Source organism: Sinohyriopsis cumingii, chromosome 18, assembly GCF_028554795.1.
Source record: "Sinohyriopsis cumingii isolate HCF-2022 chromosome 18, ASM2855479v2, whole genome shotgun sequence".
In the NCBI taxonomy this organism is placed as follows: Eukaryota; Metazoa; Mollusca; class Bivalvia; order Unionida; family Unionidae; genus Sinohyriopsis; species Sinohyriopsis cumingii.
This window is the reverse complement of record NC_142978.1, coordinates 27,165,595-27,184,366: the sequence shown is the minus strand read 5'-3', so window position 1 is coordinate 27,184,366 and position 18,772 is coordinate 27,165,595. Positions and strand designations below refer to the sequence as shown.

The 18,772-nt window shown below is 35.4% G+C and overlaps 1 protein-coding gene across 1 annotated transcript in view; it reads right to left on the bottom strand.

The window, feature by feature from the left end:
- The window catches only part of LOC149776269 (uncharacterized), a 36,948-nt gene that overhangs the window by 4,102 nt on the left and 14,074 nt on the right, over positions 1-18,772 (bottom strand). The window contains exons 4-7 of the mRNA XM_089942703.1: positions 14,736-14,834; positions 12,978-13,061; positions 7,079-7,120; positions 2,885-2,915 (exon numbers count right to left, since the gene is read on the bottom strand). Of these exons, the coding sequence (XP_089798829.1) occupies positions 2,885-2,915; positions 7,079-7,120; positions 12,978-13,061; positions 14,736-14,834 (256 nt within the window). The remainder of the gene's footprint in view (positions 1-2,884; positions 2,916-7,078; positions 7,121-12,977; positions 13,062-14,735; positions 14,835-18,772) is intronic.

The window sequence follows — 18,772 nt, the reverse complement described above, 5'->3', positions numbered from 1 at the left end:
TAACCTGGGTCATCTTAACGGTTAGGTGTACATGTTCCATGGGATTTAAATAGTGTTCACAATACCAACGATACAAAGTTGTAATAGCCTGTCAAGACTGTATAGTACATTTCTTTAGAGGCAACATATATTGTAACCTATTTAATGCTATTCGTTTTTCCACCCTATTATATAAACCTATTATTAAGGTTCTAAAAATTGATTATTTAATATTAAATGTCCAAAGGCCACTCCCCCCTCTCAGTGTTAACTGGTGAGGCAAGAGACTAACTGACCGACAAAGAAACAGGGATGGACAATTTTTAAAAAATGCCTTTCCAGTTAAGTCTCCCCTCCACCACCACATCTCTCACTCTGGACCATCATAGGAAGAATGCATCAAAAAAAAAGCACAGCAGACTTTCACCCATGTCATGAGAAAATGTCTCTGTACTGTGCATATTAATGATGGCAACATTTACAAAAGGACCAATGAAAAGGGGGGAAAATAGAAATGGAGGTTAGAAATAGCTGCATGGTTTGTCCAAGCAATGTTAAATTGTAATAATGATTCAGATTAAATGTAAATATATTTAAATGTTTCAATTACCTCTCATTGGTTCATCATTTTGCTTAGTTTATATTTACTATTCATTTGAATATCCTTCCAGCAAGTGAATGGCTACATGTTCAGTGTTCAAGAACCTAACCATGCTTTGTTTGTAGTACTCTTTCTTCACTTAAACCATCTTTCATGTTTAATTCTTATGTATGTCTTATATTTATTATCAATATGAATGAAAACAGAAGATTAAAACAAAAAGAAGCAACTTGTCAATTTGCAGAGAGGATTTAGATTAGCTGCAAAATATATTAAAAAAATACATTTTGTAGCAGATTGACTGGTCAGGGATGTGATTAAATCCATCAATACAAAGTCACCTGCAGTCAATCTTATCTGTTAGAAATATGTACATCTGTATGCAATGTAAATAAACTATATGTATAGTATGTATGCTGTATCTTTCATATACCAATCATAAAAATTTTCATTAACAGGAAACTCGGCAATCCTCATTTCCTTTTAACGAAAATTGTATTCATGTCATGGTATATTAATGATATGGCATTATATATATATATATATATATATATATATATATATATATATATATGCTTGGCCAAATAACTAATGGCTTTTGCAGGACATTTTTTCTGAAAATTAATGTGTTAGCCACTTATCATAAGATATTCCAGTGCAGAATATCATTAACCCTTTAACATTATAGCCATCTACTTTTATAAGACTAACATTTTTGACTATATTGTGACACTTACATATCACTATTATTTTTGAGCAAGTTAATAAAAAATATATTAACGCTGAAAGGATATATTTGACTGACAGCAATGAAATATTGTGCTTAATAACTGTCTCAAAACTGAGATTAAGCAAAATTTATCATATATTCACAATACTTGCATATCTTTCATTAAAGAATGCTGATAATACAGGTCATAATTCAAAACAAACATTACTAGTCATACAATGATCCATTTTTAATTCTGACTTTCAGCTTAAAGCTAAATTTAATGTCAACACATTACCTGTATACAATCTTAACAAGCTGTAGTTTAAATATTTCTCCTTGATTATAATTGGTGGAATGGTCTCTGGTTTCCAGCAACAATACAAGCCAGTTAAATGTTTAAACCCTTATATCAACTTTGGGTAACAGGCAATGCAGGTACCCCTTTTGTTCTGTAACAACAATCCACATCAATTACCAGTTTTACAATCTCAAGTTAATTGGCAACCGCTGTGTGAAGCCCAAAATTTGATCACAACATTCTTGACCCCACTTCCTGTAAACGTCGGCTTTAATGATACAATATTAATCTAAGTGGTATATGTAATTTAGCCAACACTTATTTCAGTAACAAAGATGTGACATTGGGAAAGAGACAGCGGTAAAGATAATCAGATTCCTTTCCATACCATTTGCATTCAATACTGGTTCTGGACACGTATTAAAATAAAAGGTGGCCATTTGTGAGAGTTAAATTTTGCAATTCTGTACTAATATGCTGGCCTTTCTTGAAGGGTACTTTTGAACACAAACTCGTTGGTGCCAAGGGATTCTGGCCACAAAAAGTGGGTGGCTGCTCGTCATGGGTACCATTCATGAGGGGGACCACTGTATATAATGGCACATTGTCAAAGGAAAAGGAATATGGTATTCCAAATGTCAAAAGTGGACAAATGTATCAGACTGGGAATATGTAGTTTTGTTTATTCTAGACCTCCAATTACTATCTGGAACCAAGTAAAACCGATAATGCAATAACTGCAGGTAATGTATACTGCTATTATAAGGTATATTACAATCCTTCATGGCAAATCTCGATGAAGTTCTGCAAAACAGGATACACTGATATAACTGAATTAAAATGTAATCTCTTTTATTTCCATAATTTTATTACATGCTATGACAAGTGAACATCACCCACTTCTACACGTAATAAATTATGTTAAACACCACCCACTTCTACATGTAATAAATTATGTTAAACACCACCCACTTCTACACGTAATAAATTATGTTAAACACCACTCACTTCTACACGTAATAAATTATGTTAAACACCACCCACTTCTACACGTAATAAATTTTGTTAGGTTCAACAAGTTTCTGAGACGTGTTCAGATATGGGATAATGCTAATGATAATGTTAAATGCTTTTATGTTTGTTCTTTAAAATACCTTTAAAAAAACATAATTTTAAATCATTGATAAATGTAAATTTCATATGTATTTATGAAGGATAGGTGGAAGAATGCAAAGGTGAATAGATCTTGACAGATTGACAAAAGAGAGTCTGTATACATAAAAGCACAACCTACCTTCATCATCACTATCATCCAAATTCTCAGTCTGTAAAAGACAAAATAAGTGATCATGTATGTATTTATGGGGTATAATGCCAAGTATGTGTAGGTTACCAAATGGAAGGTAAAATCCTTAAAATGTAAAGACAATTTCTTTAAAATATAAATTTACACTCTTTTAAAACATAAAAGAACTTCTTAGTTGGAACATCAGCACAGGATGCATCCTAGGATAACATGGTTGCCTCAGTTAGTTTCTTCTTAAGAGGTACACGTAGGAGAATGCACAAGTCATATTCAGCATCTCAGAATCAGTCATAGGCAAATGTCACGCTGTATGGAAAACTATTTATATGTCAACATATGAGCATGCCGATGGAGAATACTTTTCAGCTTCTGAGCTCAGGTTTATCTGCAAATGTATTACATTTACAGTGCAATCCTGCTATAACATGCATTCTTATAACATTCATTTTGATTAACACAATCATGCTGTGGCTATCATCATCTCAGAACTTCACACATTTTTTTTAATAAAGAATTACAGTTTCAATGCCAAAATAAACAGTTTAGTCTAATAATTTGGCAATATTTTGTATTGTAGAAGAAACAAAATGTCTTATTACTGCTTTGTTATTTATATAAATAAAGATCATGTTACAAGTTTCAATTTGTGACTGCCCAATCTTTAAAAGGTTGATGATTGTTAATCTATTACTGAACCATCAACAATGAAGCCATTAAATCTTTGTTTTTGTCAACAATGCATCCTGCTTATAATATAATCACTGCCAGGTAAAAACAATAGGTGTTTGCTCAGTCAATCCGAATACACAACCAAGCACCAAACAAGGTGTTGGTTGAAAACCTTTCACACCAGAATTTATAAATCAATTAATTTATCTGCCTTATCAAGTGATTGCCATCTTCAATGTCAGCCTCACAACTTAAGGTTGCTGAAATTATCAACCAGCGCTTAATAAAAACATTAAAATAATGAAAGCTGCTATCATGTGCATGTGGCTCAGCCATGTTTCAATCGTCATGCAATCAGTCACCAAGTTATTATTGTCCTTTTCTAAAGAAAAAGACTGTTCATTAAAAATGGATTTATGCTGTAGTCAAAGGTATTACAATATTCATATTCATGAGGAATCTCACTATTTACAATTTATAGACATCACCCTATGACTACAACACCTAAATGTGCATACATACTGTACCATAATTGTTCTTTAAATTCCTTATTATTTTTTACACTGAATTCATGACAGTTCTGGATATGTGCTGAAATCTGAATTGTATGCAACTTTGCAAACCTTTTTGGTGGAATTATGGAAAGGATCCAATGTTATGGACACAGAGAGGTCATACTGTGATTACACGTTTTGAAAGTTCAACTATTCATACTGTAGGTTTAATCTCTAGGTTTAATGCCATTTTTTTTGGCAGCTAGTACATTTTGGTGGACAAATCCCCCCAGGAAAACCTGGAAAAAACCCACAAACCCACTGGAAGCTAGTGGCAAGTTTTGTCGCATATACAGTTATGCTGACAAGTTTTAAGTGGACAGCTCCCCTCCTGTCTGTGTCAAACCAGCATGTACATGGGACTCATGTTCAACATCATTTTGAACATGCATTGGTAAAATTTCCTTGTTGCAAAATTCACACTATGACAAGATGCTTGTTCCAGGGCCCAATGTGCCAATCAAATTTATTTTAACAATCACTCATGCCAAAGAATCCAGATGTGTAAACAGTTGCCTACTTAAGAGACAGATTTCACAACAAGTGCTATGATGCCTCTAATGGCAGCATGACTTTGGTCGCAACAAGCATTTTAATCGTTAACAGTGAAATAAAAATTGTTTACCTCAGAGTACACTTTTATATTGATGGCTTTGAAACTAATATGCACATGCATCATTGTTCTGTAAGTGTGCCAATTTGCATAAATTTCATGCCATTCCGACATTTGTGCATCCTTGCACCTCTGCATACGTACGTTTTGCTGAGCCAAAACTTGAACCCATGCACTCATAGGTGATCAGCAAAGGCAAGTGCCTTAGACCACTCTGCCATCCAGGGCCTCCAATTTGTAAGGCCCAAGAGATATGTATGGATCATTTTTGTCATTTAACTGACTTGTCGCACTGTTGCAAGATATACTACATATCACAATGGCTTTGTGGACTATGACCATCGAGTTATAGTGATATTTCAGTTTTATTCATTTTTATGATGAATACAAATACAGAACCTTGCTTGCTCTGTGTATGTATCTCACCACTCCAATTCCATGCTGGCTGTAGAAAATTGTCCAGGTCCCAGGATGAAGAGGTCTTTAAACTAGAACAGTGCATGTCATTTGGGTGATATCAAGTATTTGGAGAATGAATTGATTATTGATTCATAATAACCATCAATTATTTGAGGGGCCCCGAGTGGCTGAGTGGTCTAATGCACTCTCCGTTATTGATCACTGCCATCTCACCTCTGTCTGTGTGGGTTCGAGTCTCAGTTTCAGCCAATGTGGGTATGTGAGAAAGCTTGCCAGTAGCTTCTCATTGGTCTGTGGTTCTTTCCAGAGTTTTCCCGGTTTCTTCCTCCACCATTAATACTGGCGCCATGTATAGCCTATTGTGTGCTGAAAAATGGTGTTAAACCCTACAACAACCATCAATTATTTATTAGAACCAGACAAAGATATATTTTCTGAAATGTTCAGGGACATCCATTTCTAATTTGGGTAATGGTACAATAATCCCATCAAATCAGAACATCACATGACATGTTGTTTATACCTGAAACATGTTTTAAGGAACTTTTTAAGCTTTCTGAGATGTACTTTCAAAAGGAAATTTCTAAGTATTATTAGAAGAATAACATAAAAGGTCTTTCATCTACAAATATAATGTTATAATGTTATAATATAGACTTTTATGTGTACAAGTTAGTGCTTTGTTTACAACTGAACAAATTTTATTAATTGATTCCATCACATGATATAACTGAACAAAAGCTTTCACTGTTTGGTACTGCTCATGAACAACAAATAAGATTTTCGTCTTACACTGTCCATCATCTGTCATGTAATTGTCAAATTGGGTTGTGATGCAGTAAATTTAAAGGTGCAAATTTAATAATAATTTCCTTAAATATGAAGCCCTGAGCTCTAGATTAAAATGTAACAGGTCCTTTATTATGAACATTAGAATTGTGTCTAAATTTGATGGAGTATTTCTTTTAAAACTGTAAGAAACACACTTATTATACCAGACAGAATCTTAATCATCAAAGTGTTAATCACATTTCTTGTAATATGTCAAGCAGATTAGTGACAAATACTGGTTCAGGGAGTATTTGATTATATGACTCTGTTTGTGTGAATGATCTCAGTGATAAAATACTATCATTTTGAAATGTACACTGAACATTTGGTGCTTGAAGTGAAAACATGAGACAATGTAGCTCAGTTGGTAGTGTATGTGTGTGATTTGGATTTTTAACACAGTTTTAACAATTTTTCGGTCATATCACTATGACGTCTGCAGTGTGGTAGTTTACAGTGATGTCTAGCACAGGGGCATCATGCTGCAGACATTTAGCATTATATTCCACCCAGTAACATTATCTTGACACAGGGCTAAGCAGTCCTAACACTAACCTCTTAATGCTGAGCAGCTGTTAGGACCATGTTTATAAGTCTATGGTATGAATTGGCTGGGGATTGAACCCATGACCTCCACATCCAAGGCGGATGCTCCAACCACTATGCCAAAGGAGCAGTGTCAGTTGGTAGAGCATCCGAATCATAATCCATGGGTTGTCAGCCTCCATGTGTCCTTGGGAAAAAGTACTTGGTTTCCATTTCGTTGGCATCATATAGCCAATGTGTTAAATAAAAACAAAACATAATCAAAACAAAAGCATAGTTTATACTGATTGAGAACGCTATCGTACAACATGGTCTGGGCCTTAGGACAGGATCAATACACTAAGAACTTTTGACTAAATGTTGGCAGTTAAATTGCTTTGTGTAATTCCAATCCATTAAAAAATAAACTTATGCATTTTGAAGTCCATAGAATATGCAAACTTGTGGGACTGTTACTCGGAGTGATCAAGGTTTTACATGCACGTCCCAAGGAATATACTGTTTCATTTCTTTATGTCAGAGTCCCTTGCTATGTATTTTAATACTCACTGCATTATCTGCACCATCCATTCCTCCCATGCTATTCATCATCTGCAAAATAGAAAACAACAATTCTTTAGACAATGAATTATCTGCAAGAAGAATACAAGGTATTGTTACGAGCCTAAAGGGACAAAAATATGTACCAACCTGATGTAAATGAGCCCTAATCCAAACTCATATCCAAATCTGAGCTAATGTCTCAAGTGTTCTGTCCAGCTTTCCAAGAAAAAAAAGGGCACCGAGTTATATTCACAAGTCATTACTTCATTTATACCCCTATGTAAACAAATAACTTTAACTTGAGGTTTTTGTTTTTACCACCTTTTTAGCCAAATCTCGGCTGCATGACAATTGTATCTGAAACCCAGCTGCATCAACTGAGCTTACAACTTAATACAGTGTGACCCTGCTATAACACGGTAGTTGGGAACTATAGATCCTGACTGCATTATAGACCGAACCGTGTTATTAGCAACTAGGTCAGTTGGCTGAAGAAAATTATGCATGTACCAAAACAAAATTGCTGGGAGGGGGTGTAGGTAATAAATGTGGGTGGTAAAATACGTGCTTCAATGGCACAGTTACCATCTTAAATCAATGCATATTAAATGAGAAATACACCTGTAGTGAAAACAGAAGACATATATAAAAGTTTACTTTATTTAGAGAACCACGAATTGGTACATATACGTGAATACTGTTTATATATACATGTCTAATGTATAGCATGAATAGTATCAACACAGTGTACTCACCTGCAAACCTCATCATGTACACTGATACCACAATACAAGTGATTCCTTTGAAAATATGCACACACAGAGCTTGAAAATATTCAATCATTTTGTCACAGGTCTGAATTCAGTGGAAAATTATAGCACAATCATGTAACGAATGACGAAGCACATTTACTTTTCAGTACGTCCCAAGTCGGTAAAAGTTAGTTTGCGCTGGTAGCGTTCAGAAGCATAAACTCTTTCCCTACAAAAAGAAAACTTTCACGACACAGTTAATGTGTTCCAGTCATGTTGGAAAATGAAAAAATCCATCAGATTCCATCACTTTCATTTAAGTTTGGTACAGACTTCCTTTGATGAAAACTTCTTTGTTTTTACTGAAAGATTGTGCTTGGCTTTCTTTGATAAAGGATGCATGCGTTATTAAAGTCACCGCTAAAAGACAGCTTTGGACAACAAAGCAAATGCTCATTTCTTATTGTGGTGGTAACATCAAATAACTGTACTGCATGACTGAGACTGATTTTTTTTCTTCTCCATTTGCTGAGTATGTTTTCATAACAATCAGTGCTTCAAAGGTAATCTGTTTCCTTTGAAATTTCAGCAAACCACAAACAGTTTGTCAATATAGCATAAACAGTGTCATCGGTATTTTCGACATTGTCACAACAAAATAATACTATCAGACATACAGCGGAAGTCACTGGCATGTACAGATTATCGGTGTTCAGCGCTGCAAAATTGAGTATATACATTACATATCCCCTGGCTGTCATTCAACAGATAAGTTTTCCAGAGTGTCTATTGTGTTAAATAGCTGAGATGAGGAAACATTTATACTGGAAGCAGCTCATAAGAAATTAACTGCAGCATCTTACTGGTGGTGTCTGGAATTTGTTGTTGAAAAGCCTCAATTGGTTACTGCATAAAGTATAATAAGCATTTCAATCGACGTTCAAAAATTTAAATATGATCAAGTACGTGACTGGCAAATAACCCTAACCCTATTTGCCAACTTTCAAAAAAACAGTTGATCACTTATCCATTCTAGACATTCCAGATGAGTTTCAGCCCCCCTCATTTTCCTGGACCATGCTGGAGACAATGACGCAGGAAATTGATCTCTTATGTCCATCCGACTATAAAATCAAGGAAGTACACAGCACAATGATGGGAAATGAAGATCCACTTCCCAGAAAGTATTTTCCCCACATCCCGCAGGGATTAAATGAAATCAAAGGGAATAAGTAGGAATATCAATCTAACCCACACACACACACACAGCCTAACACCATAAGGATTAAATGGTAACATAGGACTGTAGGGGTATTGACCTGAGCCCCGTCCCCAGAGTGATAGGTGTTCAGTGTCTTGCGCCTGTTCAAAGACCAGTCCAACAAAAATCTGATGGACAAGCCCACATCAGGTTTACTGAATTAAGATCACTCCTCTTCCCTCTCAGAAAGGTGTGAATTGCTTTATTTTCTTAACATGGACAATGACCTTGAGTAAATGCTGCTCATTCCTAAACAAATATATAAGATGCTCTCAGGTATTTTCCCTAAAATGGAAGTGGGCAAGGATTGATTCCTCGCTGACAATGACTGCACTGTGATGAACATCAGGGATCCATAGCCTTTAGGCGATCTGTGAACAATGGTCATCAGAGTATTGCTAGGATTTTAAAACTAGGAGTTCAGGACTCCTTTTTTTGGGAAAAACAAGAGTCCCACCAGCAAAACCTGCAGTCTCCTCCCAGATTAGATGAACCAGTGGTTGCCAATAAGTTTAATTTTCCAAATTCTTTACCTCACTATATAGCTCTGGTTGTCCATCGATCAGAGTGAGACTGAATTTTGTCAATCCAAGGAAAGCTCTTTTTCCAAACACTAAGCTAGGCATAACGCATTTTCTTACACTTGGCTACTGTTCCATCAAAACTAGCAACTTTAGCCCTCTTCTGAATCTCATTACAATCTTCATCACCTTGCTGTTTAACCTGAAAATACTTGGCCAAATTTGTGAATGGCATTTTGTCAAAGTTTTGATGGGTCTTGATTTTGAGGTCATATGCACTACTTATTTGGCTACACTCGGAAACAAACACAATAATGAAAGCTAAAGTTGTTCATTTGATGTACTCTTATAATGACCACATGTACAGTGGTCAGTTCAAAGACAACAAACTGCACATACATGTGTGCACACCCATCGTATAATAAACAGATGAGGGTAGTGGTGTCCATGGGGGCCTTCCTGTGCACACACTTGCCTGTCAGTTACAACACAATAAGCTCTGGAAGAAGCAAATTCACACAAAACAAAAACTTTGCAATTAATTGAATTTTCTTTTGAAAATTTACAGTTTTTTGGGTTAATTTATTTTTAAATAACTGTATTTGATACTTCTTTCATAAAATACATTGATTAATGTGCTGAACTGACCTGGCATGGTGTTTCTAATGGTAAACAGTGCTGCATAACACTTTGAGGTGTCAAGTACAATTATGATGTATGTCTTGGAAAATTCTAGCCTGGACACTGTCATATATTTCAGAATGATCATGATGCTACAAATAAGTGTAAGTATTGGACCTGAACTTTTACACAGTACCTTGTGTTGGACCTTGAATCTGAACAACTGTGGTCAAAATATCAACATGGCCATGTAAAAAGGTTATACACACTGCCAAAAATGAGTTAACCATCACTAATATGCAGGAAGCACATGGGAACAGAGGATCCAGGAGGGATTCAACATCAAAGAAGTGTCTGAATTTTGTGAGATGAGAATGACAGATGAATTCATACAGAGCACAACAATGATTAAGAGGAATCTGATGTATCTGAGGAGATTAAAATGGCTATTTTATGGACTAACTATAACACTGTAAAGATATACTTTCAATATTGTCTTTTTCTTCATTCTTTCTTTTGCGATATCTTTAAAAAAATAATAGACCTGATTGGATGTCACATAGTGACAGAAAAGTTGGAGAAACGGTCAAGCATTGATTTATTGTAAACAATTCAAACATCATGAAACAAATAATGGCCAGGGTACTATCCAAAATAGCCAACCAGTGTCACACTATGAAAATGGAGAAAAATTGTCAAAATACATTACATCACATGCATACTGTATGGTAGAACTAAGGTTGTTTCTTTTGTTAACCTCAATCTGGGTAAACTGGTGTGCATATTGTACTTCAATGCACAGTTTATTCAGCTAAGTATGGTATGTTCCAAATATACGAAGAGAAACACCAGGGATGGTCCTGGCTTTTAAAAAGCTGTCGCCCAAAAAATCGCCAACCTCAATATTTTGTTGCCAATTTTCAAAAAGTGTCGCCAGAACAAGTAGTGTACATTTTTCCAAGTGTTAATTTAGTCTATTAATGTAACAGGCAATGAAAATTACAAAAGATGGGTTAGTTAATTCTTTAATTACAACAAGCATTAACAAAATGTTACAAAGTATTACATGAACATCCGTCGCGATTTTAGGGCTGCCAACTTGTTGAATGCAGTTTCAAAGTCTAATTTTTCACATCTGTACATGCTGATTCTCATAAAATTCTCGAGAGATGAGATGCAGAGTTTATTTCTGATGTCACTTTTTATGAGGTTCATCTTACTGAATCCACGTTCACAGTCCACAGTGCTGACAGGTGACACCAGTAGTCTATCAGCAGCCCCCCCCCCCCATGGCTAGTTTCACAAAGCTTGTAGTGAATTGCTTCCTAAATCCCAAGAATGATCACTGAACACTGTATAAATTTTCTCAACAAACAAAATAGGATCTCCATTCCCACGAATGAAACTTACATGAGTCAACACCTGGCAATATTGGACCGTATATATAAGCATAAATTCACACCCAATTTAGAGATTCTTTCACTCTTGTATTTTTGAGAAATAAATAATTATTATTAATTATGCAAAACTGGTTGCTGTTTTTTTTGTGCTATTTCTTGTTTTGTAGTTTAAGTCTTGGCAGCCGTAACACGGATTGATGGCAAAAGGAAAAGATCAATGAGTAAAATGCTGCACTAGCGACAGACATAATTGTGATTGAGATTTTTTCCATTTGCTTTGTATTTATACACAGTAGTCGGTACTTCAAAGGTTATCAGTTTTCTATGAAGGTTCAGCAAAACTACTGTACTGGTATTTGTAAAAAAAAAAAAAAAAAACCAACAGAAGATTTAGCCATTCAATTAATTGTATCTGTTCTATTCGCATCTTCAGAAGTCGGTCAGTTGTAGGTATAGTTCGGTAGCATGATTGACTGTATCACAGCATACAGTACTCAGCCCAGATGTCAGCATAAGCAGATTATGATGTAACAATGCACTGTAAAGATGGGGCTGTCAATACGAACAAAGGATTGTTTGTGTGACAGATTGATTCCAATGCATTGCTTAGTCAAGTTTGTGGCTTCCTTTCGTTCTCCCTTTTAATTTATCCAGTCCAAATCTATGATTGTATGTACAAATTAAATAAGCAAAAAGTCTATTGCCCAAAAAATCGCCAGATGGGATATTTTGTCACCAATAAGGAAAAAAAATCGCAATTTGCGACATTGGCGAGGCCTAGGACGATCCCTGAAACACATGTTAAAATCTAGCAGTTAAGCCTTCCAAATTATATAAATATTTACTTTGAAAGAAAAGATGCTAAAATTATTTAAAAGGATTACAAAAGCAAAGGGTAGATAGATAAAAATCTTTAAAATATAATTTCAACATTGTTACACAAACCACATTCTTTTACAAAGTATCAAACATTTTTCAGGAGGTAAATCAATTAGCTTTTCAGAAGCATTCATATATAAAATACCTCATCTCACAGGGTGGAAGATGCTCACTCAACAAGAACGTGTTACACTCTCAGTGGATGCACTCAGGCGGAGGTTTGCCCTTCTGGAGAAACTCTTTGGTTAGGTTAGGTATATATCATGTACATGATACCATTTCATCTCAGATTTATTTTTTATGAGTCCACTCTAAAAAACAGGTTTGATGTTTCTAAGCTTGTTTGTGTACTTTTCATTCCATATATTTTGTTAATTTTACTGGCCATGATATTTATACAATACTTAAAGTTGCTATATGGAATTTTCCATACATACATACATACATTTACTGTAAGTAAAAGTAACTTACATCTTCAAAGTTCATGTCTTTGTCATCATCATCTGAGTCATCTTCATCTTTCCATTTGTTGAAGTCTGTTTTTAACCAATGTGCCTGCAAGTATACAAAAAGAGAAAAGTTAAATAAAATATGCTGTACCACTCTGACTTGACTTTTGCCACATATTTACAGGATTCTAAATCTTCTTGTCAACTCTGTGACTTGACCATCACAAGATAGATCACAAGGATTATAAATCTCATTGTCAACTCTATGATTTGACCATTACAAGATCGATTACAAAGATTCTAAATCTTGTGAACTAAGCCATAGTGCTAGTTTGCAGACTTGTAATCAGATGGATCACAAAGCATGGTTACCACCTGATCTGAACTCAAAGTCAAGCATAACATCCACGTTCTTCCCTGGTCTGCTTCCTGTCAACACTTCTTCCACCTTCTTGATCCAATTGCACCTACACCTTCTTGACCCCACCACACCTTAGCTGATATTGCCAACATACCTTCTTGACTTAACTACACCACAAGTGATATGTCCTTGCACCTTTTTGACCCAACTACACCTTAGATAGGTAGTTCCCAGCCTCAGATCATGACACAAACCAGGGTTGCAGGGGGATTCTCAGAGTAAGGTCATGAAGGGTCATTAGAACAAAGTTTTCTTTTGCTTTTATAAATCATTTCAGGTTAGTAGGTATTGTTGGTGGCCATTTTAGAGTCGTAACAAAAATAGGTTGGGAACTATTGCCACGGATGATACTGCCCTTGAACCTTCTGCATCACAAGGCACTTTAGCTGATGTTGTTCATATACCTTCTTGACCCCACCGCATCATAGCTGATGCTGCCATAATGCCTTGATCCCACTACACCACAGCTGGTCACCAAAGCTGATCTGGCCTGTACACCATAGCTCATCTTGCTTTTACATCTTCTTGACCATACTACACCACAGCTGATTAAGACTGTACAAATTCTTTACCCCACTCAACTGACCAGACTACATAATGGCTGATCTTAACTGCATACCCTCTTGATCCCACCACTCCTTAGCCAATACTGCCCTCACACCATAACCCAACTTCACTTTGGCTGAAATTACCCATGCATATTTCGGACCCTAGTACACCTTAGCTGATAGTGCCTGTATACCTTCTTGACCCCACTACATGTTTGCTGATACAATAAAACCTGTCATTAGAGACCACTCTATTTGCCAACAAAAAGCAGCCTCTCAAGACAGGTGGTCTTTCATAACAGGTTTCTACAAAGAACCAGTTTCCATTGTCAAAATTCAAGCCTGCTGAAGAATGAAAAATACCCTCAATCATTATATATGTATTGTAGTCTTTATTCAGAGTTCAGGAAAAAGTATGCATGCACTCAACTGAAAATAATTTAAAATAGCGATTTAGATACAGCAGTCATAAAATATTTACATTTATATTTGAAGGTCACAGGTATGTTCTGCTACTGTAATCAAAATATTCAAGTTATGTGATCAGTTATATTTGCAACTCTCGCAGTTTTGATCAGACTTTGGGTAAAATGGAGTGTATATATATATATATATACACACACACACACACTGCAGCCCACTTTATTACCTGCACTATTTACGAAATTTCATCTCAAATTTTGAATACTGATCATCATATAAACAAGTCATAAATAGACACAAAAATACACAACCATTAAATTAGTTTCTTTTCAATTAATAAACTTCAGCAAAACTTTATGCTGTCTTGAAAACTGAAGTATGTATTTACCTTTTTTGCTTCTTTTAACAACTGTGGCCAAAAAGGTCCCTCCTCTTTCTTTTTTATAACAAAAAATATAAATCTGTCTTGTATTGTCTTCTTTGATTCCTGAAAAATAGAATAGTCACATACATATAAACATTCTGTAAACCAAACTTCTGTTTAATATTATTTATTTTTACAAGGCCAACTGGAGAAATTTTAGATGCAATTTTCTGAAAATTAAAACAACAGTAATAGATATAGGAAATTAATTCATTGGTAACTTGTTTGAAATCTGAAATGTGTGGGCAAATTTCGAAAAAAATTATGTTGATATCTGAAACTGTTGCTTTCTTCAAGATTTGTAATCTATTTAACACAAGTTTCTAAGATGTAATTATAAATTTGCTCTAATTGTTCAAAAAAATTTTTAAGCATCTATTGGAACACTAATTTGAAACAAGGTAACAAACATGATTCACAATCTGCATGAAGTGAACACCTGTCTCCATAAAACAGATATGATATTTCAAGTGATCCTAAACTGAACTTAACATAATTTCTTCTTTAAAAACATGATTTCCTTGAATGTACTGATGCTCTACTGTCCAAAAAGAATATGCAGGAACTCAAGAAACATCCATTTCTTCCATTAAGTACTAAGGGTATAACATTATACTGATTTACCGGTAAATTGCAACGCAAAATGCCCAAAACGACTTATCGCAAAATGAGTATATTAATGCCGTTTTTTTTTTCCTGCACCAACATTAACCTGTCCGAAACTAGCTTTGAAAATATCATAGACATAACGTAGTTACCAAAATGGCAGCGTCTATTGATGGAGCTAGTGAAGAACCCAAGAGCAAAGAGTTCTGTTTGGAATAATGTATCACTTTTTAAAAAAGAGAGTTTAGCAACATTACAATCGACAAGACTGTCGCTATGTGTAATATGTGCAAAACTGAAATCAAACATGCAGACCTGCCAACCCTGACGAGTCCGTCTCAGTAAGGCAGTTGATTTTTTCCTTAAGACTGACCAGTTTTCTGAAAGGTTTAACAAAATATCAAAAACTGCTATTGTAAAGATGGAAAACACTGTAAAGTACCTGTAGACTTTATTTACTACTTGTACAGTTTGCACAAACTTTATCTCCTAACCCTATGCAACTCAATGGCTTGTTGCTATCTCTCAACTTGATGTAATTCTTGGAAATTCTTTTTCCATTTCACATGACAACAGCAATCGTATCTCCCACAATGAAACATATTCAAATTAGCATGAATGTCCAATAAACGCAATTGTGTCCTTTCCAGCTTTCATTCACAAGAATCTGAAGATTCCTTTTTATTCTTCTGTGTTGATTATTAACACTTTTCTAGAAGCTTATTTTCCTTTTTTGTCTTTAACATACACCTCTTTCTGGATGTCATTTTTTAAAAAAAGTTATATAATCAACATTTATATCATGCAGACGCTTCACATGAACAAATAGGTGCAGATTAAAGCGTCTCAGGTGCTGGTAACTGACAATGGCTGTCGCAGCATCGGAAGCAGGATGTAACCCACATATTGGTTGCTATGCACACACTTTAAATTTAGCTGCCCAGAAAAATTTTCAGCTTCTTTCACTGCAATGCAGATGCTGCAGGAATACTCAGAGACAAAACTGAGCTCCTAAACTTACCAAAATACAAATAAATCAAGATGTTTGTACCCGATGGAACTCTGCAGCTGACATAATTAAAAGGTTTCTGGAAATATAACCAGCTGTATACGCTGCCCTAACCATTAAAGAGGTACACAGTGTGAACAAAGGTGTCAGTACCTTGTTGGAAACTGACATTAGCAATGCTGAAGTATTGGTGTGTTTGAAACCACTATGGACACTCAAAACAGTGTTGTGCACAGAAGAAACACCCACCATATCCATCATTCTTCCACTGCAGAATCAACTGTTGACTACACTCATTATGGCACCATCCAGTCATGATTCAACATTGGTGAAATACATGAAAGCAACTACTGTGAATGATCTTTCAACTAGATATGAAGGAAACAAGGATTTCATTTTGATAGCAACTGCTCTGGACCCCAGGTTCAAAAACCTCCCTTTTCTGACTAACAACAATCAATTTGAAGTCTTCAACCACTTGGCTCTGGCTGCATCCACTTCTTACAAACAGAATCAGACAAAGAATGTTGAACAGGTATGCCAACAGGATTCAGCTACTGATATTTCACCTCTTCCTGCATTACCATCCTTGTCAGCTGAGGATATCAGCTCAACTACACCTCACCAATGAAAAAATAAAGACAGATGAAGGTGCTTCTGACTCATCCACATTAGCTAAAGTTGACTCTGTTTCTGTCTTATCTACATCTGCTGATGCTTGCATTGCTCTAACAGATGCAAGTTCTTTTTCTCCAAAGATAACTAATGCTGGTCTTGCTTCCATTTTTGGAGATATATATATTGTGAAAGTGAAGAAAATTACTAAGACTGTTCTTGAAAAACTGAAGAAATTGAGAGCTACAAGGATCATGGAATCCATTCCTCTTGCCCAGAACCCAGTACAATGGTGGCAAGATCATCAACATCAGTTTCCTGTGTTATCCAGTTATGCAAGAGTGTTGCTCTGCATACCTGCAACATATGCCCCTTCTGAAAGTCTTCAGTAGTGCAGGAGATATTGTTTCAAGCCAAAGGGCAGCAATCAGTACAGAGAATGTTGATATGCTACTATTTCTGAAGAAGAACATGACTATACCTTAATGTCTCCTTTGTAAACACAATGAACTCTGGACTTTGATGGATTCACTTAACAGGGCTAGGACACAAACAAGTTTCTCTAGAAAAATGTTAATTTCCTAATCCTCTGTTTCAAACACAGCTAAATAAGCTGACATTTTCCAATTTTGTCCAGTTGTAAAAGACTTCGTTTTATCTGGTTGCATTAAATATTTTGTGCTCTTTCTTTTATCAGAGAAATTTATAGTCTGATAGTGTTGCCAAGTTATAGATGAAAACAATGGTTTACATCAATGATCAATTTATATTATTAGTTTAATTTTGATAGTTACAAAAATGTGATAATTTGTGATCATATGCAGTTTTGCTTGTCATGACTGAACTGCAATTTCATCTTCTGATCATTTTGGTCTGAAAACTTTCTAATCAGGCAAAATAATTCTATAACCATTTTCCAGTATTTTTGTTTCTTGCTTGTACAAGTTTTCATATGTTGATATATTTATTGTTTTCTAAACAAGTGATGTGATTAATACAGTTACTCTGTGTTTTGGTGGAATTAAAATCAAGACGGTTTCATTTTCTTCTTTACATTTTAATAAATGCAAGGAAATTGCTCATTATTTCAGTACAAAATATGTAAAATCACTATTCCAGTCATAAATGATATCGGTGACCAATACGTATTGATATGTATCGCAATACAGACATACCATATTGCAATACATTTTTTCCTAGCAATACTCACCCCTATTAAGTACCAAGTTTTAAGGGGCCCACGAGTGGCCGAGTGTTATAAAGTGTTACGGATCACTGCCTTCTCACCTGTCTACGTGGGTTCAAGTCTTGGGCTCGGCCAATGTGGGCATGTGAAAAAGCTTGCTGATAGCTTCTCAAGGGTCAATGGTTCTTTGTGGGTCACACCCACCCCCCGAGTTCTTCCTCCACCATTTATAATGGCCGTTATGTATGGCCTATCTTGTGCTAAAAAATGGCATTAATCTCTATGTCAACAACAACAACCAAGTGTCAAACCACCTCTGATATTCATGTCAAGATTTTTCAAATCAGTGATTACTGACACAACTAAACAAGATATTAAGCACAATTTCATTTAAGACAAACCAAGACACCATTAGCAGACTTCTGGTGTAAACCCCATGGCAATATGACCAACCATTCAGTAGAATTTGTGACAAGGATTTTCAATATATTCATTGTGGCAGCCATATTAGACTTCTGCACTGTACTGTTTTTTTTATTCACAACCAACTAGATATCATGTTTTATTTGTGATCATCAATTCTTT